General features: G+C 52.1%; 1 protein-coding gene across 1 annotated transcript in view; it reads left to right on the top strand.

The window, feature by feature from the left end:
- The window catches only part of Psf3 (DNA replication complex GINS protein Psf3), a 43,601-nt gene that overhangs the window by 6,379 nt on the left and 14,999 nt on the right, over nt 1-22,223 (top strand). Inside the window, exon 2 of the mRNA XM_077646959.1 lies at nt 397-665. Coding sequence (XP_077503085.1) covers nt 397-665 — 269 coding nt within the window. The remainder of the gene's footprint in view (nt 1-396; nt 666-22,223) is intronic.

Below are 22,223 nucleotides of genomic sequence, written 5' to 3'. Positions count from 1 at the left end.
TTTATTATTACAACTCATTACTGCCTTGCATTTAATAACAGTGATCTGGCATACTAAAGACCAAAGAGTCAAAGACCATTAAGTTAAACCTAAGAATTGTCTTTTACTGAGGTAGGCTGGTGTCATTCCAGATAAATAGACTTAAATTGTAGCATACATTCTGGACACCAATGAAAATCTTATGTGGCATTTAGCTGTCTTAAAAGCGGGAAAAACTGTTCTAGGTGTGTTGCTTGAAGTGGATGATAGAAATTGTTTCAGTCGGATATTTAGCACTGGTGTTATGTAAAGGATGAAATGTATTGAACAATAATTTCTTTTCTACATTTAACTCATCGTTGGCAGATGTTGATGAATAGAGAGTGATTTTGGTATCAAATTTTTTTTTAATATTAGGGTCACTAAATACATCTTCAAAAGAAGAGGACCTCAAGCTAGGGACGAAGCTCGATCTACCATACTGGCTAGCAGCACCTCTGCTAAGCCGTCGCATCGTTTCTGCTGAAGTACCGAAAGTATACAGGGAAACGTACCGAGAAATCCTGAGTGCTGACGCTGTTGCTGTGGACCTTTCTAGACTTCAGCCACAGTACTACGGATTTGGGCTGCTCATACAGAAGCTTCCTCTATCAGATGTGGAGTATGTCAACAACAGCCTCATTAAGGCAAGTAATTTTGTTTTTTTTCCACGATTTTTACATGTGCAGCCTTTTGTCAGATATACAGCCAAAAGAGTTCGATTCTGAGTGGGGTGCCCTGGAGGTCCAAACCTCCAGAGCATTCAGGACAAGAGCTCCTCTTACCTTTTATAGAGAGTGCAGGTGATGCAAAAGGAGCCACGCTGTAATCTTCAGAAGCAAATTCGTTGGATTGTATGTTTTTGACAGATTATACATCACTGAGGGCTTAGCAAAATATTCAGTTAGTCAGAAATCTTTGAGAAGCATGCAATTTTATTAGTAAACTTTTTTGTTCAAGGCAAAGCATTATATACCCTTCTTATGAACATTATATACCCTTCTTATGAGAAGTTCAGAAAATGTTGCTTCAGAGCGTAGCTTTGTGCACGCAAGGAGTTGGCATGCCATTGCTCTCTTGCATGTGTTTAGCTCAGCTCTGTTGTTGGTCTTGCGGAATAAGCTTGAGGGCATCACTTCAACACAACTCTTTAAAATTGCTTTGAAAGTGTAACGGGGCACAAAATACAAAGAATGAACTAATTAGAGGGAAAAGCACTTCTGTACTTGTCTGGATCGTGTCTCCTGTTGCACTTTCGAGGATGTTGTAACAAACAGTAGTGCGATCAATGCATTTATGACTTGCCTGAAATGGAAATTTAATCAAATGATGTCAAGTTTATGGAAGCCAGCTGTATTTGAATTTTACACTGCTGTAGTTTTTATTTCAGGTGGCAGAGATAGTGTAGTGTATTGTCATTATTGTGCATGAAGGAAACAGGACAGGAGGGAACTGAGACTTTACCATTCGCCTGTATTTATTCTTTGGCACACTTACAGTGGCGCCACTGTTGTGCCAAATGCTCCAAACTGCGCCATACTAATGGTGTCTTCGACTGGTCGCTCCCGCGATCCGGTTAGGATCTGGCAGAGTGGGAGCCGCTCTCGCTCCGAGCGCATAGCGAGACTAGTCAAGCCGAATGGTCAGCGAATTTTTAGAGCGGAAGCGCAGGAGGCAGAAGGGGGACGTAACTTCCGGAACCACTACGCGGCATCGCTGCTGATGTCAACAGTAGCCGCACGTAAGGTCCCTTGATTATCTTTAGCCACACAGTTTGCATCGCGGTCGCCGCTTAGCCTGTATCGGTCGCTACCCCGGCTTTCCGTCCCACGGGACGCTCATTTTTCGAACATCGCCTTGTGGATAGCACTGTCGTCCTCGTCTGAGCTGCTGCTGGAATCGCTGTTGTCATGCGACAGCAACACAGACCGGGCTCCTAGCGTAGTTATCCGGCGTCTCTTGGACATTTTGCCTCACACAGCGCGGCACCCACAAAACACAACACAGCAAGAACGCTACGACTGCGTCAAAAGCCTACACTTGCTTCCGCCTACGCGCAGGGGACGCCGAGGCCTCGCACCGCTTTCGCGAAATGGCGGAAGTGGCTCTGTCACGTGGACTCATATCGGAGCCGCTCCGACTTTTTTCTCGGAGCGCCTCAGAGCGCTCCGAGCTGGAGGCGAGCGCTCAGGAAGAACCAGCCGAATGTAGTCAGAGTGGCCGGTTTCGACCAGCCGAATGTGCGGTCGCCTTTCAGAGCGCTCTAGAGCGATCTAAAGCGACCAGTCGAAGACACCATAAATAAGCTACGCCATCGTGATAAAAATGAGGAAAATTGCGCCAAACCGCACCAAACTGCTTTCGAAAAAAGCGGTTCCGTGCACCGGGTATCCAAGCAGACGTAACCTTAAAAAGGTGACTGTCCGAAGTATTTCCCTATGTCCCGAAGTTTGCAGTAAACGGACAAAAACGAACGTCGCAGGGCGGACGTACATGGGGTATTTTTTATCTGTATGTATGCGCGTGGAGTCTTCGGTCCGGCGAAGTTTTGGCACGACTTTTCGGGCCGCTGTTCGTTTGTCTCGCTTACAAAACACGAGCAGCACACGCGCCGAAATGGAGGCCGATCGACGTCCTCAAGTTTGCGTGTCTTTGAGACCACCTTTCATCATCATGATTCCGACTGGCCATACGCTTAAGCCTAGCGTGAGTCAAACGATTGACGGTCGTTTTTAATTGTGGCGCTGATATAATTTGGTGGTATATGTAGTGTTTTCCCAAATGAAAGCTAGCGCCACCTAGGCGCACTGCCGGATGAGTAAGAAGAGGACCGGACCTGGGGATGGGGACTGGATGAGAGAACATGGCGGTGCGCGGCAGTTTGGTTAAAATAATTTAATCAGTTATAATCAGCCTCAGCCGTCTCTTCAAGAAGACGCCCCGAGCGAGCAGAGACACTACAGTATACAATCCACGCACGCAGATATGGTGAATTCCGCGTGCACGGCACATCGCATCTGCAATATCTTCTTTGCTGATTTATATGTTCCTGTATATGCACCCGATATTCAGGAACACCGCTGACGAGCGACAGCTTGTGGAGATCGCACTGACGGTACGCGGGGTACGGCCGCGACGCGTGGACAGCGTTCTGTGCTGTGCAATCAAATTTTTGCACCGAGTGTGTGGCAGTTACTCTTGTAAAGTCTCGCAGGCAGCGTAGCCGACGGCGGAAATGGCTGCGAGGCGCGATCCGTCCGTCCAGTTTAGGCTAAGAGCCATACAGCCGCGCAGGTTTGGCGGCAATATTTTTTAATCTGAAGAGGGGGAGGACAGCAGGAAGTGTTGACAGCGCATTAGTGTCGCTCCGCTCCGCATCCGTACCGCGAGACTCGGGCCCGTGTCACATGCCGCGACTGGACCGAAAATAGCCGGTGTAGTCTGCGAGGCCGCAGTGCGATTTTAGGTCAGTGCTTTCACACGCAACACCGACACAACGAAATCGGTCGGAGGAACAGGCAAGGTTGCGTGATGTTTGCATAGGCAACCCATTATTAAACGCGACAGAAACGTCACACGGAATGTGTTGATTATTTTATGACCAGCGTATATTTAGGTGCAAAGCCACCTAAGCGGTGGCCTTGTGGTAGAGCATCCGCCTCGCATTCGGGAGGTGCTGGGTTCGATCCCCAGTGCCGCCGGGTACCCACCGGCTTTTAATGGGTACAAGATTTCCCCTGGCCTGGTGCTTGGCTCTTCTGGGTGAGATGCTTGGGAAAAGGGTCTTGATCACAGTTGCTCTGATGGACCAGCCATAAGTTCCGCCGTCAACAACGTTAAATCCGCCTTGTGCGGTAGAAGCCCATTTGTGGCCCTTTTTTTATGCATTATACCTTTTAACCACGTTGGCCGAAGGTGTACGTTCGCAGCTGGGCGAGAACTCGACCCGCGAACGCCGCAGCGGGGTTTACGGAGCTTCTCCCAAGCGGACACCCCTAAATAATGCCGGGCTCCGGGCCGGGGGCCGCTTGTACCCATTTTTACCGGTGGGTGTCCGGCGGTGGTTTTCGAACCAACCACCTCCCGCAGCCGAGACGGGCGCCCAACCAACTCGAACCCGACCGCGGCGGCTGCGTTTTTATGGAGGCAGAACGCTGAGGCGCCCGTGTGCTGTGCGATGTCAGTGCACATTAAAGATCTCCAGGTGATCGAAATTATTCCGGAGCCCTCCACTACGGCACCTCTCTCTTCCTTTCTTCTTTTACTCCCTCCTTTATCCCTTCCCTTACGGCGCGGTTCAGGTGTCCAACGATATATGAGACATATACTGCGCTATTTCTTTTTCAAAAAAAAACAATTATTATTATTATTATTATTATTATTATTATTATTATTATTATTATTATTATTATTATTAGTGCTCAAAACTGCTCCTAAATCGCCGTTCCTCTGCTCAAAATGCTCCAAATTGGAAATTTTAGTACTGAAAAAATTTCTTAATAATAATTTGTTTTGGGGGGAAAGGAAGTGGCGCAGTATCTGTCTCATATATCGTTTGACACCTGAACCGCGCCGTAAGGGAAGGGATAAAGGAGGAAGTGAAAGAAGAAATGAAGAAATAGGTGCCGTAATGGAGGGCTCCGGAATAATTTCGACCACCTGGGGATCTTTAACGTGCACTGACGTCGCACAGTACACGGGCGCCCTAGCGTTTTGCCTCCATAAAAACGCAGCCGCCGCGGTCGGGTTCGAACCGGGGAACTCCGGATCAGTAGCCGAGCGCCAGGAACGCTTAGCCACCGCGGCGGGTTTGAAAAAAACTTCTTCAAATTGCAATTTATCAGTAGCATCACTGCATTCACCAACTTGCTTCCTTGCGTTCGGCTGCTTGGTGCGAAGACGCGGGCTCGATAGCGGCCGCGTTGGCTGCGTTTTGATATAGGCGAACCGCAAGGCGCCCGACATTGCGCCTGAGGAGTACAATTTGCAAATGCCGATTTGCTGATGGGTTAACTGCAGTGGTAAAATTCGTGCTGGCTGAAATTCAACCCGGTCATCCCATCTGGAGTGTCCCCAATTGTTCATGCTGCATTTAGTTAAATAAAACTTCAATTCCAAGTCATCTCTAGAATGGACATGGTTTGGTTTATGGGGGTTTAACCTCCCCAAGCGACTCAGGCTATGAGAGACGCCGTAGTGAAGGGCTCCGGAAATTTCGACCACCTGGGGTTCTTTAACGTGCACTGACATCGCACAGCACACGGGCCTCTAGAATTTCGCCTCCATCGAAATTCGACCGCCGCGGCCGGGATCGAACCCGCGTCTTTCGGGCCAGCAGCCGAGCGCCATAGCCACTCAGCCACCGCGGCGGCCTAGCATCGACAGCCAGGCATGATAAGCAAACCTGAAGAAGTGGTTAACACCACCTGAACAAGGCATTTTTTGCTTTATTTCCAGTGGTGTACCTGCTGCGCCAATTGTGCCAAACTGCGCCAAATGGAAAATTGGGCTACGCGTGCTGCTACAAAATGCTCACTTTCTCACTTTTTGTTCACTTTTACGCCACATCTGCGCCAAAAGGTCATTGAGAAACTAAATTTAGCGGGCACGAAACCGACACTGATGCCGGAACTTCCAAATGTTGGCTCAAAACAGGGGTATGGAAATTTTCGAAGTCTCGTATAATTTAATGAATAAACGCTGCTGTTCTATTGGAGTCGGATGGCCAAATGAACCAACTCGCCCAGCAAAATGTTTTATTGAACTTATTTTTTGCTTTACTCTGATCACAGTGAACATTTGAACTTGCCAGCTGCAAAGCCCGGAATTTTGCTGCAACTTCCTTTATTATGTGCTGCAGGAGCTAACTGTTTCTGTGAAGCGCAGTTTTTTTCTGTTACAGAACCTGGAGCATCTGCTACAAAATGCTATTTCTTTCTGCTGCAGAACCTGAAATTGTTGCTGCAGATTGCAATTTTATTTGCTACAAAAACTGCTACAAGTAGCCTGTTATTTCCACCACTTTACTTCCAAATAAGTTCTTACTATGTTGTAAATCAGACACATCAACATGGACAATTAGAATGAAGTATATTGACTAGTGCTAATATGCCCCGACTACTGACCTGTCAATGCATATTTGGGAGAAGCCCATGGAAAAAATATACAAGTATATTCAAATTTCCTGTCGCACCTCTTTCATTGCACTTTGTAAATTCACATGCATGAACAACAGGAAGCTTTGTGGTTGTCTAGGTGTCTGGATGGCTATTGCTTTCTTCTTTTTTTTTTTTTTGGGGGGGGGGGGAGGGGGGTTGTACAATGCTGTATCGTTCATTTTGTAAACAAGGAGTGAATAAACACCATAACAGTTACTTTTTGTTTTAATTAAAGTTATACCAAGGCACTTATGAGTCATCTATTTATGAGCGACAACATAATGCATAATTTTCTGTAATTATTAGTGTTCCATCTAGAGGGGCTCATAGAAGGAGCACTGTAAGACTGTCTGCACTTTGGTCCTTTGTTTTGGCAGCTTGGTGCTTTTTCTGGGAAGAAAGTCATATCTTCAACATTGCAGCATTCAGTGCACAGCATGTCTTGGTGGATGGCCATTGCAGCCTTCCTGCATCTTTGAGTTTCTTCCTTGTTGTGCCCTTTCTTTCACATTTGCCAATCCCCTTCGTAATATGCTCGATTTTTTGTGCGCGTCGTCGACAAAGGCTACTGCGTCTTTCTGGTCTTTGCAACTTCAGCTGGCTCAAAAGGTCGCTGGACTCGGCCCACGCAGACCGAGTCCACTGACCTCGCCTTGCTGCAAGAGAATCCTGGGCGCCCTGAAGCCCGCTTGGGAGCGTTTCCATTTTCTTTCGTCTCTTTGTTCTTTTTCGTCGGCTTTTCGACGCAGGGACTGTAGAGAGACTGCAGGGAGCTCAGGCGGCGGCGGCTTTCTCCGTGTCGCCGTCTGGCCGTTTTTTTTTTGTTTTTTTTTTGTGTTTTGCCGCTGGTGTTCGGTATTGTATGGATGAGCTGCGATGGCCTACATATTACTGGCCTCACTTTCACGGGGCGCCTTATTTGTTTTCCCTTTCCTGGCGAATGCGTGCGCTCGGCACACAACTTTCGTGGCGCCCGCCAAGGCGTCGCCATCGGCGCTCGCTTCCTTTGTGGCCTACTTCGCGGCCGACAAGGTGAGACGCGGTTGTGTAACTGCGGCGCGTAAGAGTGACGCGCACTCGACGCTCCGGGGGCCGCCTCGGCTGGGGTCCGCAGTCGTGCGGCCAAGCCTCCCCCCTGCACTGTGCTGTGCAGACTGACACAGGACGGGGGCGTCTCTTTGTGCTCGAGGTCGGTGCCCGGAGAGTAACAAGCGCGGTTTTTGTCGGCCTTATTCTGGCCGTCACTCACGAAGGCAGCGCGATTGGCCCAGTCCCGGCGTCGGACGCGCCCCTCCCCCCCTTTTTTTTTTTAGGCGAAAAGGCGCGTGATTGACGGTACCGAATGCGGCTGCCGCGGAGTGCTGGCCGCGAAAAGAAAGCGGAGAAAGGGGGGCACAGGTGAACGGTCCTCGCTGGTCAGAGAGCGGCTGCCGAGGAGGCGGCACCGGTCGTTGCCCTGCGACCTACTTCGAAGCCTCGGCGGGACGCCGTCTTGGCTGTCCAATCCTGGCGGCTCTGTTTGAACGGGGGGTTCATTGGCACCAACCACTTGGGTCATGGACTGTGCTTCCCTGAGCTGTCGTCCGGCCAGACTTGGGCGCTGCTCCGCTCGTGGGGCCCAAGCAGCTGCGCTTGAGCGTTGACTTGACCCCGTGGGCGAAACACCGGGCAGCTGTGGAAGGCACTCGGCTGCCCCGCGCCTCAGTTCCAGGTGCACAGGAAAGGAAGCCATTCTGGGAAATTTCGTCCAGCCACCCGTGGGAAGTACTGTGATGCAGCCTTTTCAGATAGCCGTTATTGGGAGCCTTTTGGTGCCTGAATGGCGCCTTCTTTCTATGGAACATGTCGCAGAACCGTCGATCGAGACACACTGGCCCGCACGTGTTCGACAGGTGCTGTGCGAACACGGCGAAGACTATTCCCGACATGCCTGTGGACGGAGGCGATGCGCCCTCACCTTGCTGGAGGGCAGGCGCTGCTGTCCTGAGAGGAAGCAAGGGCAGCCTGTCGTTGGAGCGTTCCCTTATCGGTCATACCGCTTCACCTGCAGGGGGGCTAGGTATGCGGTGGCCGACTCCGTGGGTCTGGCAAGCACATTCGCCTATACGGATTTCGAAATAGTAAGGAAAGGCGATTTCGGCTGTTACTTTCTGGGAACGGACAGTTTATTCAGCGTGCGTAGTGCTCTGAGCAGGACCTTTCACTGATTGCAATGATATTTGTTGCAATTCGTTATACTGCAGTTTTTTTTTTATTTTTCGTGAAGCGGCTTGGGACGGACAGTTAGCATTTTACGTGTTCCGCAGGTATGTGCAGAGGCACTGAATCTAAACAGTGCCATGTTCGAAGTGAAGTAGTACGCATTGAAAGAGGTGCAAACGTAGGCGAGATACCCCAGTGGCTAAAGGCGTTCTGACGTCACAGCATATCGGCATTCTGAGCCAAGTTGGCCGTAGGACGCTAGTGGGGTCTTCCGAATATATTTTGCGAAGAATACGGACCTTTTAGTCATGTACTAGACTTTCAACCAGAGCTCTCGCGAAGCAAAATGCTTCGCCGTGACCTCGCGCGCAGACCTAAAGGGCGCACAGCGATTGTGAAACGAGCCTGCACTGTGAGAAATGCACAGCCTTGCGGGCTTTGACGTGTAATGGGGCCCTTCCTGGAAATCAGGAGGGGTGAGCAGGGAAGTTCCTTTCTCCTTCGGGAGATTTGGAATGATGCAAAACGAGCCACACTGCATGGCCGACAAGCAAACCCGGTGGGCTGTGCGTCTCTTGCGGTTTCGCTTTCGTTGTGCCTGGAAACAGCGCAGAAAGAAACGAAACAGACACATGCGCTGACTTGCAACAGCAAGGTTTATTGTGCTAGCTGTGTGGCTGGAAAAACGAGCGCTTGTTAAACGACGGTAGAAAAGGTCACCACGCGTCCAGGAAAGAGGCTTCCTTTGTTACCAACGTCACGGTTGGTTCGCTCGCACGAGTGGCGCGGTGTTTATTTTGGTGATGCACCTCTGCCGCTTCACGTGTGTCCTTGTCTCGGGGTTTGAAAGTAATACAAACAAAAAATAGGACATGTCATCGCAAACGTTGCAGTGGGAAGACAAGTGCGACCGGCACGGCCGTGCTCTGCGTGGCCTGAGTTCAGTTCAGCGCCTGTTTATGCAGCGACCACTCTTTCCCACAAGTCAGGGAGAAACAGTCGATTGGGCTTTTTTTTTTTTTTTGCAAGGGCCACGCCGCTGATTAATGTGTTTCATGGTGGTGCCTCCCTCTGAAGAATATTATAGTCGGATACAACTTTAGTCTGGAGTGAAGCTCTGCCCACATTCAGGACCGCCACACGGAATTCTTCCACGACGAAAATGTAGTCCGTTGGTAAAACTTTTCTTGTGACCAAAACAAGAGGCTAATCACAATAAAAAAAAGTAAGCTTTAGAGTTTGGATGCCTGGCTTGTTTAATGTTGTCAAACATGGGAAAGCTGATTTCGTTTACTGTTGTCATTGGCCTGCGGAGTAATACAGGACGCCGCGGACCGTGGCCCGGTGTTACCAACTGCTGCTTTTTTTTTTTTTAAGTTGTATCCTACTACCGTATAGTGCAATAGCCTTACGTTGTATACCTTCCTCTTTTTTTCGCAAGTTGCTATAGTGGGATGCAACTCAAGAACGAAGCGGCTTTTCCTTCTCAAAGGGCCTCCTTCCAGCCACTGGCGTCGGCTGATTCTCATGAGCCTTCTAGCGCGACAATGCAGGGAGTGGCCGATGAAATGATTGTAGTCCCCTCCTTCCATGGTCGGCGATAGTCCCCTCTTTGAATGGTCGCGCCGTTCCCTGCATTGTCGCACTAGCAGGTTTATGAGAATCGGCCGACGCCATTCGCTGGAAGGGAGTCCTTTGACGGGGAAAAGCCGCTTCGTTCTTGAGTTGTATTCGGTTTTTTTTTTCTCGGTCCCTTGTGCGCCATGTCTGGCCAGCGCTGCTTCCAAGCTGCACGAAGGATTATGCGATGTCGTTGGTTCCATCCGCTCTTAAATTTAAAGGTACCACCATCTGTGGTACTTGTGCAGTAGCAGAAACGAGTGTCATCGGTAGCCCATCTGCGTCTTCTTGATCTCCAGTTAACTCTGCACTGCGCCAGCCGCGGCCACCCTGTTCTCGCAAACTTCATAATTTCGTCCGCTCACTTGGCTCTATCTCGCCCCCTGCTACGTTTGCCTTCCTTTAGAATCCACTCCATTTCCGCGTGCGACGATCGGCTATGTGCTCTCGGTAATGCACGCCCCACTCGTATCCATTTGCTCTTCACGTTTGGAACTTGTATATCGTTAACTCGCGTTTGTTCCCAAACCCACTTTCAGTTTCAGCCGCCGCGGTGGCTACGTGGTTACAGCGCTCGGCTGCTGGCCCGAAAGACGCGTGTTCAATCCCGGCCGCGACGGTCAAATTTCGATGGAGGCGAAATGCTAGAGGCCCGTGTACTGTGCGATTGTCAGTGCACGTTAAAGAACCCCAGGTGGTCGAAATTCCCGGAGCCCTTCACTACGGCGTCTCTCATAGCCCGAGTCGCTTTGGGACGTTAAACCCCCATAAACCAAACCAACCAAACCTTTCAGTTTCCTGGCGTAGCTTACTGCGCTATCCTTAGTTTCATGGGAAGCCTAGAAATCTTTGAAATACTTAATTGGGGTCTGCTGCGTTCTGATTGATCTGCGTGTGTTTTTGTTTGTAATGCTCCGTAAACTTCACTGCAGCATCGGTTATCTCCGTGTGATTTATTTTTCCCCAGTTCTGATATAACGCCCCTTCGTCGATCGAGAGAAACGCCTTGCAGTCGGTAGGTTGGCTTTACAGGCGAGGTCGTCCCTGAAGCGAAATCCCCTAAGCGCGCAGCAAAGGCGGATGATTGAAGAACACATAAATTATAGCCTTTTTCCGTTTTTCAAAACTTCGTATTCAGCCCTCCTTCGTCACTCAACATGCGATCGAGTGCTCCGTCCCGTCCACCAAGGTCGCGGCCGCTTGGCATTGCCCACGGTAAGTTAACTATAATTGTGACCTTGGAAGCGTTTTCTGTAGCGTTTCGTTATTCATTCCTTTTTTTTTTCTTTTTTGGCCCTTTGTCATTGATATCGTCCGGCGCAGCCTACGTCACTAGGAAGCCGCGGCCAATGAGCGAGGTCCAAAACAAAGCAAAACGGAACGAAACGTTATAAAGTATACGGGCCCTGTTCTATCTTGCGGTGCGGGCGGCCTCGCAGTGGGGTGCGCGCGCTGACGTCACGCGGGCGGCTGCTTTATGACTGCGTAAATCAGGCGAAAAAGCGGCTGTAGGAAACGAAGGAGAGCTTTCTTTGCGCTTCGTTTGTGGGCATACTACGCGGCTCGTGGCACCGTGGCGCTTGGCTGAGATACTCACGGGTATGTCCTCCAAACGTGCTAACCCGTCACATTCAAGGAGGGTCTCTTTTAGAATATAATGAGGCGTGGGATATGTGGGCCATTCATTGCGGAGTGAATGTGACTATTTTATTACATAAACCGTAACATAGATTGCATGCGAGGTTGTCGTGACGTTAACGAGCCATCACTGCGCGGCTTTTATTTCGGGCAGCGGTTCACAGCGCTTTGCATTCGTCCCTGTGGCTATGTTTACCTTTGTTACGACCGGCTTGCTGGTCGTTGGCATCTTGCGGCTTCACCTGGGTGTACCGGGGCTAATGAGAGGGCGTTATTCCTTGATCCTGCGTTTCGTGAGACAGCTCGCGTTTTACTTCGTGAAATGGAGGAGGGTGGTTGTGGAGAGACATCTAATCGTAGCTTTTGCGCCACAAGAACCACCCGTGGCAGTGAGCTGCTGCGTACCGCTTACCCACATGGTACTTGAAGCTCATCGTTATCGACGCCTTTGTTGAATCCAGTTCACCTTGATACATCCAGGAAGGCACTTGTAAAGCGTGCGCGAATGTTGTTGATTTCGCTTCATTTGCTCGCTTACTTTTTTTTTCACCTGTGTGCTCTTTTTTTTTTTAGTGAAATTGAATCCCCCCGGCCGCCGCATTTCGATAAAGGCGTTTCAGAGCTCTAGGTGGTTCGAATTGAGCTCCACGCCGTCACTATAGGAGGCGGTGCACAGTTTTTCGGCGCGGAATCCCACACAGCACCATCTTTCAGTGAAATTCGTTCTCCTGTTCTGCTCTCATCTATCCCGCTGCAGCCGCCGCTGTGGCTGAGTGGTTACGGCGCTCGGCTGCTGGCCCGAAAGACGCGGGTTCGATCCCGGCCGCGCCACTCGAATTACGATGGAGGCGAAATTCTAGAGGTCCGTGTACTGTGCGATGTCAGTGCACGTTAAAGAACCCCGGGTGGTCGAAATTTCCGGAGACCTTCACTACGGCGTACCTCAAAGCCCGAGTCGCTTTGGGACGTTAAACCCCCATAAACCGAACCAGACATATCCCACTGCATAAACGGCTGCCAACCGGTCTTAAGCCTGTTTCACATGCAAGCGAATATGCTAGCGACCCATGCCGCCACGTGGGAAAAGCCTGTTTCGAGTCGCTGCGATGAGCGGCGAGGCTCCAACAAGTTGGAAATTTTCGCTGCGACGCGCCGCTCAATCGCTCAGTCGCTTGCATGTGAACCAGCCTTTACCCTGCAAAGCCGGCACCTCGGACCATGGCGTGGTGGCCTGGCAAGAGGAAGCTTCCTGTAAAGCCTGTTTCACATGCAAGCGAAAACGCTCGCGATTCCTGCCGCCGCGGCGCAGAAGCCTGTTTTGAGCCGTCGCGGCGGCTTGAGCGTCCTCAACGACGAGGTTCGAAGAAGTTGCAAATTTTCGCCACGACGAGCCGCTCAATCGCTCAGTCGCTTGCATGTGAACCAGCCTTTACCCTGCAAAGCCGGCACCTCGGACCATGGCGTGGTGGCCTGGCAAGAGGAAGCTTCCTGTAAAGCCTGTTTCACATGCAAGCGAAAACGCTCGCGATTCCTGCCGCCGCGGCGCAGAAGCCTGTTTCGAGCCGTCGCGGCGGCTCGAGCGTCCTGAACGACGAGGTTCGAAGAAGTTGCAAATTTTCGCCACGACGAGCCGCTGAATCGCTCAGTCGCTTGCATGTGAACCAGCCTTTACCCTGCAAAGCCGGCACCTCGGACCATGGCGTGGTGGCCTGGCAAGAGGAAGCTTCCTGTAAAGCCTGTTTCACATGCAAGCGAAAACGCTGGCGATTCCTGCCGCCGCGGCGCAGAAGCCTGTTTTGAGCCGTCGCGGCGGCTTGAGCGTCCTCAACGACGAGGTTCGAAGAAGTTGCAAATTTTCGCCACGACGAGCCGCTCAATCGCTCAGTCGCTTGCATGTGAACCAGCCTTTACCCTGCAAAGCCGGCACCTCGGACCATGGCGTGGTGGCCTGGCAAGAGGAAGCTTCCTGTAAAGCCTGTTTCACATGCAAGCGAAAACGCTCGCGATTCCTGCCGCCGCGGCGCAGAAGCCTGTTTCGAGCCGTCGCGGCGGCTCGAGCGTCCTGAACGACGAGGTTCGAAGAAGTTGCAAATTTTCGCCACGACGAGCCGCTGAATCGCTCAGTCGCTTGCATGTGAACCAGCCTTTACCCTGCAAAGCCGGCACCTCGGACCATGGCGTGGTGGCCTGGCAAGAGGAAGCTTCCTGTAAAGCCTGTTTCACATGCAAGCGAAAACGCTCGCGATTCCTGCCGCCGCGGCGCAGAAGCCTGTTTCGAGCCGTCGCGGCGGCTCGAGCGCCCTGAACGACGAGGTTCGAAGAAGTTGCAAATTTTCGCCACGACGAGCCGCTCAATCGCTCAGTCGCTTGCATGTGAACCAGCCTTTACCCTGCAAAGCCGGCACCTCGGACCATGGCGTGGTGGCCTGGCAAGAGGAAGCTTCCTGTAAAGCCTGTTTCACATGCAAGCGAAAACGCTGGCGATTCCTGCCGCCGCGGCACAGAAGCCTGTTTTGAGCCGTCGCGGCGGCTTGAGCGTCCTCAACGACGAGGTTCGAAGAAGTTGCAAATTTTCGCCACGACGAGCCGCTTAATCGCTCAGTCGCTTGCATGTGAACCAGCCTTTACCCTGCAAAGCCGGCACCTCGGACCATGGCGTGGTGGCCTGGCAAGAGGAAGCTTCCTGTAAAGCCTGTTTCACATGCAAGCGAAAACGCTCGCGATTCCTGCCGCCGCGGCGCAGAAGCCTGTTTCGAGCCGTCGCGGCGGCTCGAGCGTCCTGAACGACGAGGTTCGAAGAAGTTGCAAATTTTCGCCACGACGAGCCGCTCAATCGCTCAGTCGCTTTGCATGTGAAACAGCCATTTAATCCTGTAACCGGGGCGGAGCGCTTATGTGGGACACAAGGCAGCGATACGGGCGCGGCGGATATTTGTGTTCCGGCCAGCAGGCCTAGTTCCTTCTTCTAGCTGGCTGCTGCTCGCAGCTTCGGCGTCCCCTGCTGCGCAGCTGCATGCCTCGGCGATTCACGCCACTGGCACTTCTCCTCGTTTGCGGTGCAATTCGCCAACTTTCATACGTAACCGCGAATGTATGTAGTACGCGTTGTTCCATCTGACGTTAAGAGTGATTGTCTGACAGTCAAGGCTGACTGCCCTACGTAAAAGAGTGGCGTACCGATTTCCAGAGTTGCGCTTTCACTCGTTCGCCATCTATATTCACTGGCGCGCATTTTCTATGGCTTCGGTGTGGACAGCGTGGCTGGCGATCTCGCAGCGCGCGTGGAAAATCTCTCCACACGCGGCCAAACCGGATGGCCGGCCGCACGGCACTGGACGTCAGTCTGGCTTGTGTCTTTCCCGTTTTCTTTATTTCTGTTGGCAGCCGACCGCGTCTCGTGGCTCGTTGGAATCGAGGAATCCTCGATTCCAACGAGCACGAGACGCGGTCGGCTGCCAACAGAAATCAACGAAACGGGCACCAGACACAAGCCCAGACTGACGTCCAGTGCCGATACGCCGGCCGGCCTGTTGTGCATTCGCACAGCGATATGCGCGGTTTATTCCGAAGCTCGAAGGGAAAGCGGAAGAGGCGCTCTTCCGCGTTCCTCTCGCGCGCCGTCCCTCAGCGCGCGTGCGCTACTCGAACCCGCGATCGAGTGTTAAGCAACGTCGCTGAATATAGAAGACAAAGGAAGCCGTCGTGGTTACGGCAGTGGTAATGGCTTCGGGTGGCCCAGGTCACGGGGAAAAAAAAAAAACTCTAGGAGAGCGAGAAAGAAGAAAAAAATGGGAACGTTGCAGCCAGCGCCTGAATCGCGACCAGCAGGAAGAGTGAGAAGGCGCCGTGCCGTGTCCGGGAAGTGAACCCGGAACCTCCGAGAGAGGTCGAATCCTTCCTGAATCTGGCGGCGGCCGCCCTCTCTTTCATGCGACACTAATCGCCCGCTATGACCCCCCTCCCCACACCAGGTTCTTCTCGGGCTGTCCGGTGAGGTAACCGCGTTGCATCGTCCTGCGGCCGTTGTGTAAGCGAGCGTCAGCCCGGACGCTTTGCGTGGACGATGCCAGGGAGTGCGAAGCAGCAGCGGCTCCTCCGTATAACGAGATACTCGGAAGGCAGCGTGCGCTCGGAAGATTTTCGCATACAGCGCCAATGCCCAAAGGGCTCGGGTTTGGGCCGCTGCCAGAGATTGTCCGTGGCGCCGCGAGCGATGGGAGCTCGAAAACACTGCAGCGAACATTGAGCCTAAGCCGATTCCGACGAGTGCGCGAGAAAAGGAACAAAATGAAAGAACGATGTAAGGGGGGGCGCTCGATAGAGCGGCTCCTTCGCTTAGCGATTGGGTCGGTGTTGGAGGGCCTTGGGAAATCTGTCTGGGTGGAGTGGGAGGTTCGCCCTATTTCTGTATACGCGAACCTGACGCGGGCGTGAGCCGCTTTTCTTATCGACGAGTCTATCCCCGCCGCCGTTGTTTACCGGCGACAAACTAGGTGATTAGGCGGAGCATTTTAGATTCGTTCTTGCTTTTAGAGGTGGTCCCGAAGCGGGTGGCAGATGTTTGTCACGTAGACGACTATCTCACCTGCAGGCCCACGAGTGGGCATGAGCCGGACTGGCGTCACAAGAGCGACGGTGGGGCGCCCTGTGCACTGACTGAGGCTGCTCTTGGACGAGCGTTTTATTTGCGCTTGAAATGGGATGACGGTGATGCGTAGAAGCTTTAACGGATTACTGCTGCAGCGACGTCGGCTCTGTCGTCGCGACCGTTTCTTTTGTAAATCTTTGCGTCACACTGAAACCAACGCAGTGGCCATTTTTTGCCATCTGAAGTTGTGAGCTCGAATTATCAATTTTATTTTTGTATTTATAAAACGCTGCGGACATTGAAGCCCAAGCCGGGTGGGCACACAAGTTAGTAAAATTACAAAGGAGCAGCATTGCAAACAGGCACAAATAGCCGTAGTTGGCTAGGCCACACGGGAAAATGGGATAGTTATCCTATTCTAATTTGTTATTGTGCATGGAAAACACGAAAAAAACTAAGTGTTTGCTGTAGCGAATATGGGAGTAGGGTGGTGATGCGAAGTTTGTCTTGCTGATAACGGCGTTAAAATTTTGAGGAGTCCGCACCAAGTTTATTATTTAAAAGGACAGGAAAGGATTCTAAGCTAAATTTTCTTTTCGGAGTTCAAGTTGTTTGATTTTAATAACACCCATTAAAGTGGTGGGATAGTCAGAACTTACGTAATCACTAAAGAGAAGCCAGGGTGCTCTTCTCCGTATCTTTTCGAGATTTTTTTTTTTTCAGATTTAGTGTACGGATCCTACGTTATGGACAGACCTTCCAGTTTAGTTCTAATTATTGAATAACAGGAGGGGCATGTTTAAGATTGTTTCGATAAATTTTGTTTTCTTTCGTAGCTACGGGAATAAGTGGAGCACTTCCCGCTGCATGCGCGCATGCTCTTGCCTTAGTGCTCTCTCAAAATTGTAAACAGTCGTGGCCTTCTAATCACCGGCGCACCACGTTTCTCCGCGGACTGTCGCTGCGCGCTGCGCTATGCGTATGCGCGATTGGAATCGGCCGGGCCGGGTCAAGGCTCACGCAGAGCGCGTGGTCGCATTACTCCGCGTGGCTTGGGCGCTTTTTCTCTTTGTGTGCGTGTGTGCGCGAGAAAGAAAACACCTTCTAAGTTTCAATTATTCCTGCGATATCTAACGGCATGCGCGGCGGCATGATCGTGCTTGTTAGAAAGAGCGTTCGCGAACTGAGAGAGCCTTGGTTCGCTGAAGCAACTAGCGGGGCCCTGATATGGCGCTGGTATCGGGACGCGATATCGGCTATCGGGAGACGGCAAAGCGGTCGGTGGCTTGGAGCGGGAACCGCGAATGGAACGCCTTGGCTGGCATTGGCAATTTCTCGTGGCTAGATGTCTTAACGGGAAGCCTTCGAGAACGGTTTTGTGGACTTGACTAACGCCTCCGCGATCACATTTCAGTGTCGGCCGCCTCGGGAGCTGTATCCTAGCCGCATCGCTGTACTGTGGGGAAGTACGTTGCCTCGCTGAACGCAGAGAGAATGAACTTTGGTCTTAAGGGTGCAGAGAAGGAAGGTAGGCCGCGATCGGGAGGTGGGCGGCCTTCATCGACACAATCGATCGCGGAATAAATAAACGTGCCACTTGTCGCCTCGACGGATCTTTCCTTTCTTTATTATACAGTGTGGGGGGGGGGGGGGGGGGGGGTTCAGAATCATTCATGCTTTAACTTGCTGGGAGGCAGCTTTCGCATTTTGGCCCGCATTACTTTTATAACTTCATATTCATTGCCCTAAGCTATATAGCGTGGCAACTCGTCGCCCGGTCAGAGCTCGCGGCGCACTCTGTAAGCCAGAAGCCACAAAGAACCGAAAAATGTTACCGGGGTTAGCCCTTTGGGGACTGACTGTGCTGTCGCAACCGGTACTCCCTGAGCGAAAGGAGAAAAGCGCCACAGTTAGTCTCCCCGCTGATTAACCGTTCGTCGCGAGGTCGAAGTGGTGCGACTAGTCCCATTTTTACCCTCTTTTGACTCGAGTGTACTCCGGCGCCTATGCAGCCGTTCTGCTCCGAGCGTTTCTGACCGTTTTCTCTTCAGTGTACAACAACAACAAACACCTCAAGCGACATGCAGATTGACTGCGCGAATGTGGCCCTCTTTTTTTCTCTCTCTCTGCGCGTCCCGTTTTGCTCCGCTAATTGCGTGTATTTGGTGCATTCAGTGGAAGGCTTGCGTCGGCGCGTTACTGCATCCACCCCGCAGGGGGACCGTCGGCTGCCCTCCTCCCGTGTCCTTCGCGTCGGCTTCATTAATGGCCCCGGAGCGTGCTTTTCCCCCCCAGCCAGCCGGGCTCGCCGGTGGCGAAGCGTGTCAAGAAACCTCTAAGAAGCTGCTCGAGATGCGCGCGAGTGGGCACCCGCGCGGCCTGCTCCTGCAGCAGCGTATGCGGCGCCGCGGACCCTTCCCCCTGGCGCGTGCCGGTGCGTGATGCCGCCTCGGCGATGTAGGCCAGCCGCCAGGAAGAACCGGCTCGAGGTCGGCGGCTCGCGCCGTCGCCCGAGACGGTTCCAGGCGCACCGCGACGAAATGGAAAGCGCCGCGCCCGCGAGGCGCGTTTCGCTTTCGGCCGCCTCGCCGCACCCTGCGGGAAGTTCTCCGCCGGCGTTGACGGGTGCCCCGCCCCGCGTCCAGACGCCGGAATCCGGCCACCGAGCGCGCGCGCGCCTTTTGCTAGGTGACGCTTATCGGAGTATGAGCTGTGGTATCATATGTGAGCTGCGCGCACCACCTTCCCACTGTCGCCGGTGTCGTCTGTCTTTTGTTCGCTTTCACTTTTATTTCTAAGCAGCCAGCGCCATCTTTCGCGAAGGTTTCTGTATTCTCGGTACGGCTCGTGGATCGGATTCGCGGCCGCAAAGGGATTGCCGTGGGCGTACCTGATGTTCCTCCAAGGCCGTTTGAGACGGTTTAACGCGTGTCTTATCTCTCTCCTGCCGCTAGTTTGGCTGCTTTCTTCCTTTTCGTAGAACCGGTGGTGGTGGTAGTGGTTTTATTAAAAATAATAGTAAAAAGGGAGGAAAAGATTTTTGCTAGCCCCGGCATCTGCCATCGCCCTGAAGCACCTGAGCTGGGGCAGCGGAAATAAAGGGCAGCAGGCAGAATGGAGAAATGAAATGAAAGAGGTGAGGGGACGGGAAGAGAGGATAGGGGGAGAAGTAATATGCACAAACCACCCACACAACAAGAAATGTGTCCAGGTTGCAGAAGACGAATCCTGTGCAGTGTCCCCTGATGGGCGCTTTTGAGAACTGCGGGAAGCCGGTGGCACGGATGGAGGTGCTGAAGACAGGTCCATTGGAGAGCTCTCCTCCTCACGCTGCACAGTCGAAGCCCCATCCTGCAGTGGAGGCTGGGCAGCCATTGGCGACTTCCGCCCAGAGGGCAGATCGCTCACGGGCTGAGGTGCATTTGGAGAAGGCGGGATGTGCGCTGCCGCTGATGGACCGGCAGCAGGAACCAAGAGCTGGAACCCAGGCTCAGTTGTGAAAAGAGGTTCTGCTGAAGCCGTAATTGTGACCGACGCCGGCGAAGCCGCCTCTGCTAGCACGTCATCGGTGGCCCCAGGCCTAGCCTTGGAGCCCTGTCCAGCTGCTGGGATGACTGAAGGACATTTGGTTATTGCCACCCAGTCAGACAGCGCTTGAGCTTCGGAAGCTTCCTCAGATGGTGTGAACTCAGTTCTCTTGATATAAGGGACGTATTTACACGGATGGCGAGATTTTTCAGTGGAGCGATGTGCAGCCACCTTAGCAGGGGCACTTCATCCGCTCCGCGAGTTCTACGTTGGACGATTAACAAGTAGACGCCCCACTCCAGTTGTAGTTAACATAGTGCTGTGCGCGTGTGCTTTTATTGCTCCATCATGAACTAATCACGCGCACAACCTGGACACATTTCCCACTGCGCAAATAGGCTGTGCATATTACCTCTACCCGCCGCGGTGGCTCAGTGGTTAGAGCGCTCGGCTACTGATCCGGAGTTCCCTGCTGAGAACCCGACCGCGGCGGCGGCGCTCTTACGGAGGCAAAACGCCAAGGCGCCCGCGCGCTGTGCGACGCCAGTGCACGTCAAAGATCCCCAGATGGTCAAAATTATTCCGGAGCCCTCCACTACAGCACCCTTCCTACCTTCTTCCCTCACTCCATCCCCCATCCCCTCCCCCACGGCGCGGCCCAGGTGTCCGCCGTTACATGATACAGATGCTGCGCAATTTGATTTCCCCAAAAGCCAATTAATATTATTTTACCTCTCCCCCATCCTCTCTTCCTGTCCCCTCACCTCTTTCGTTTCTTTTCTTTATTCTGCCTGCTATCCTTCATATCCGCTGCTCCAGCTGAGGTGCTTCAGTATCGATGCCAGATGCCGGGGCTAGCAAAATCTTTTCCGTTCTTTTTAATATCTCATCGCTGTTTTAACTATGACGGAATTACGCAGCCAGCTTGCTACAGATCGTGTCGTCTTTCAGTTTGTAAGCTGTTTATTCGTGTCGCGATTTCAGCACGCTGGTCACAACGGTGTAGGGAACGCTCCTCCGGCATATATGCCGTGCTTTCGCAGTCGGCTTTGGAGTGCCTTACAGAGAATTTGTCACCTTATGAGGCGCACGCATATTTGAGAAGGAGAAACGATTGGAACGTTTACTTCTCGTTCATGTCGCACATGGGCAGCGATAATGTATCTCTCTAAAAGCTTGCTGGCGAATCCGTGCTGCGCCGCGAATGCATGCCTACACTCAATATGCACCGCTCTCATACATTACCCATCTATTCTGTGATACTATGGTCTGTGCTTGTTAATACAGGGGTGCTCCTCTATTTTCCAAGGCCACTGAAGTCCATGTATTGCACCACTAGGCTTTTGCTTTTTAATGGGCAGAGTAAGCACAGCTGCAGCCCGTGGGTAGATTGCGAGGTGAATAAACGAACGGACGGACGGAAATGAGCGAACACGGGGAAAGCAGACGCCGGGAACCCAGACAAGTTTAAACTTTCCATTCATTAAAAATACAAGAGCACGCAATGCAAATCACACCTCAATGCTCACAATATTTCATTGTGCAAACTACAGAGTATCAAGCCCGCTTATGAGCAACAATAAACAGGCGTCTAAGATGCAGCGTAAAAAAGAACATCTATATCTTGTTTTCAGGACATACACCCTTCTCTCCCGTTTACTCCTGTCAACGCTCACGCATCTCTAGCTTCTCCACCGTACGTACTCCCTTGTCCGCACCTCACCGACAATTTGGAAATCTTTGCGAGAGATGGCGCTGCCTGCTGATATTGGCAGTGTGGGAGCGATAGTATTCTGCAATTTCTTTGCACTGCCGCGGTGGCTCAGTGGTTATGGCGCTCGGCTGCTGACCCGAAAGGCATGGGTTCGATTCCGGTCGCGACGGTCGAATTTCGATCTAGGCGAAATTATAGAGGCCCGTGTGCTGTGCGATGTCAGTGCACGTTTAAGAACCCCAGGCGGTCGAAATTTCCGGAGCCCTTCACTACGGCGTCCCTCATGGTCTGAGTCGTTTTGGGACGTTAAACCCCCATAAACCATCTTGGTACCGCAGCTGCGGCGGTTGCTCGCTAGTCTTAAACGGGCACTGAGGACAATGCCGTCCAATTTTTGTTCTTAGTGAAAATCGAATGTACAGATCTTTCTGGCTATGTTGACGTTTGTCTGGAAGCAATCGACGTGATTATTGTTGAGAAAATTGCTGTTAAATATTTTCCCGGCAGTCGAATCAAACTGGCGACGTCTGCAGCGAAAGGTGCCCCTTGATCACCGTCTTTAAAGGGACACTGAGGAGAACTCTATCAATTTTTTTTTTTGTTAGCAAAATCTGATAGTTCGGCATTTCATGGCTTCGTTGCCGCTTGTCCAGGCGCGAAATATGCATTTATTTCAAAGAAATTTGGATTCGAAGATGAAAAAGTTTTTCCCGCCGCTCTGATTCAAACTCAGGGAACTTTTATGACGCCACGGCAA

This window comes from Amblyomma americanum, chromosome 1 (assembly GCF_052857255.1).
Source record: "Amblyomma americanum isolate KBUSLIRL-KWMA chromosome 1, ASM5285725v1, whole genome shotgun sequence".
NCBI classification, from domain to species: domain Eukaryota; kingdom Metazoa; phylum Arthropoda; class Arachnida; order Ixodida; family Ixodidae; genus Amblyomma; species Amblyomma americanum.
Note: the sequence above shows the minus strand (reverse complement) of the source record. Positions and strands in the feature narration are given on the sequence as shown.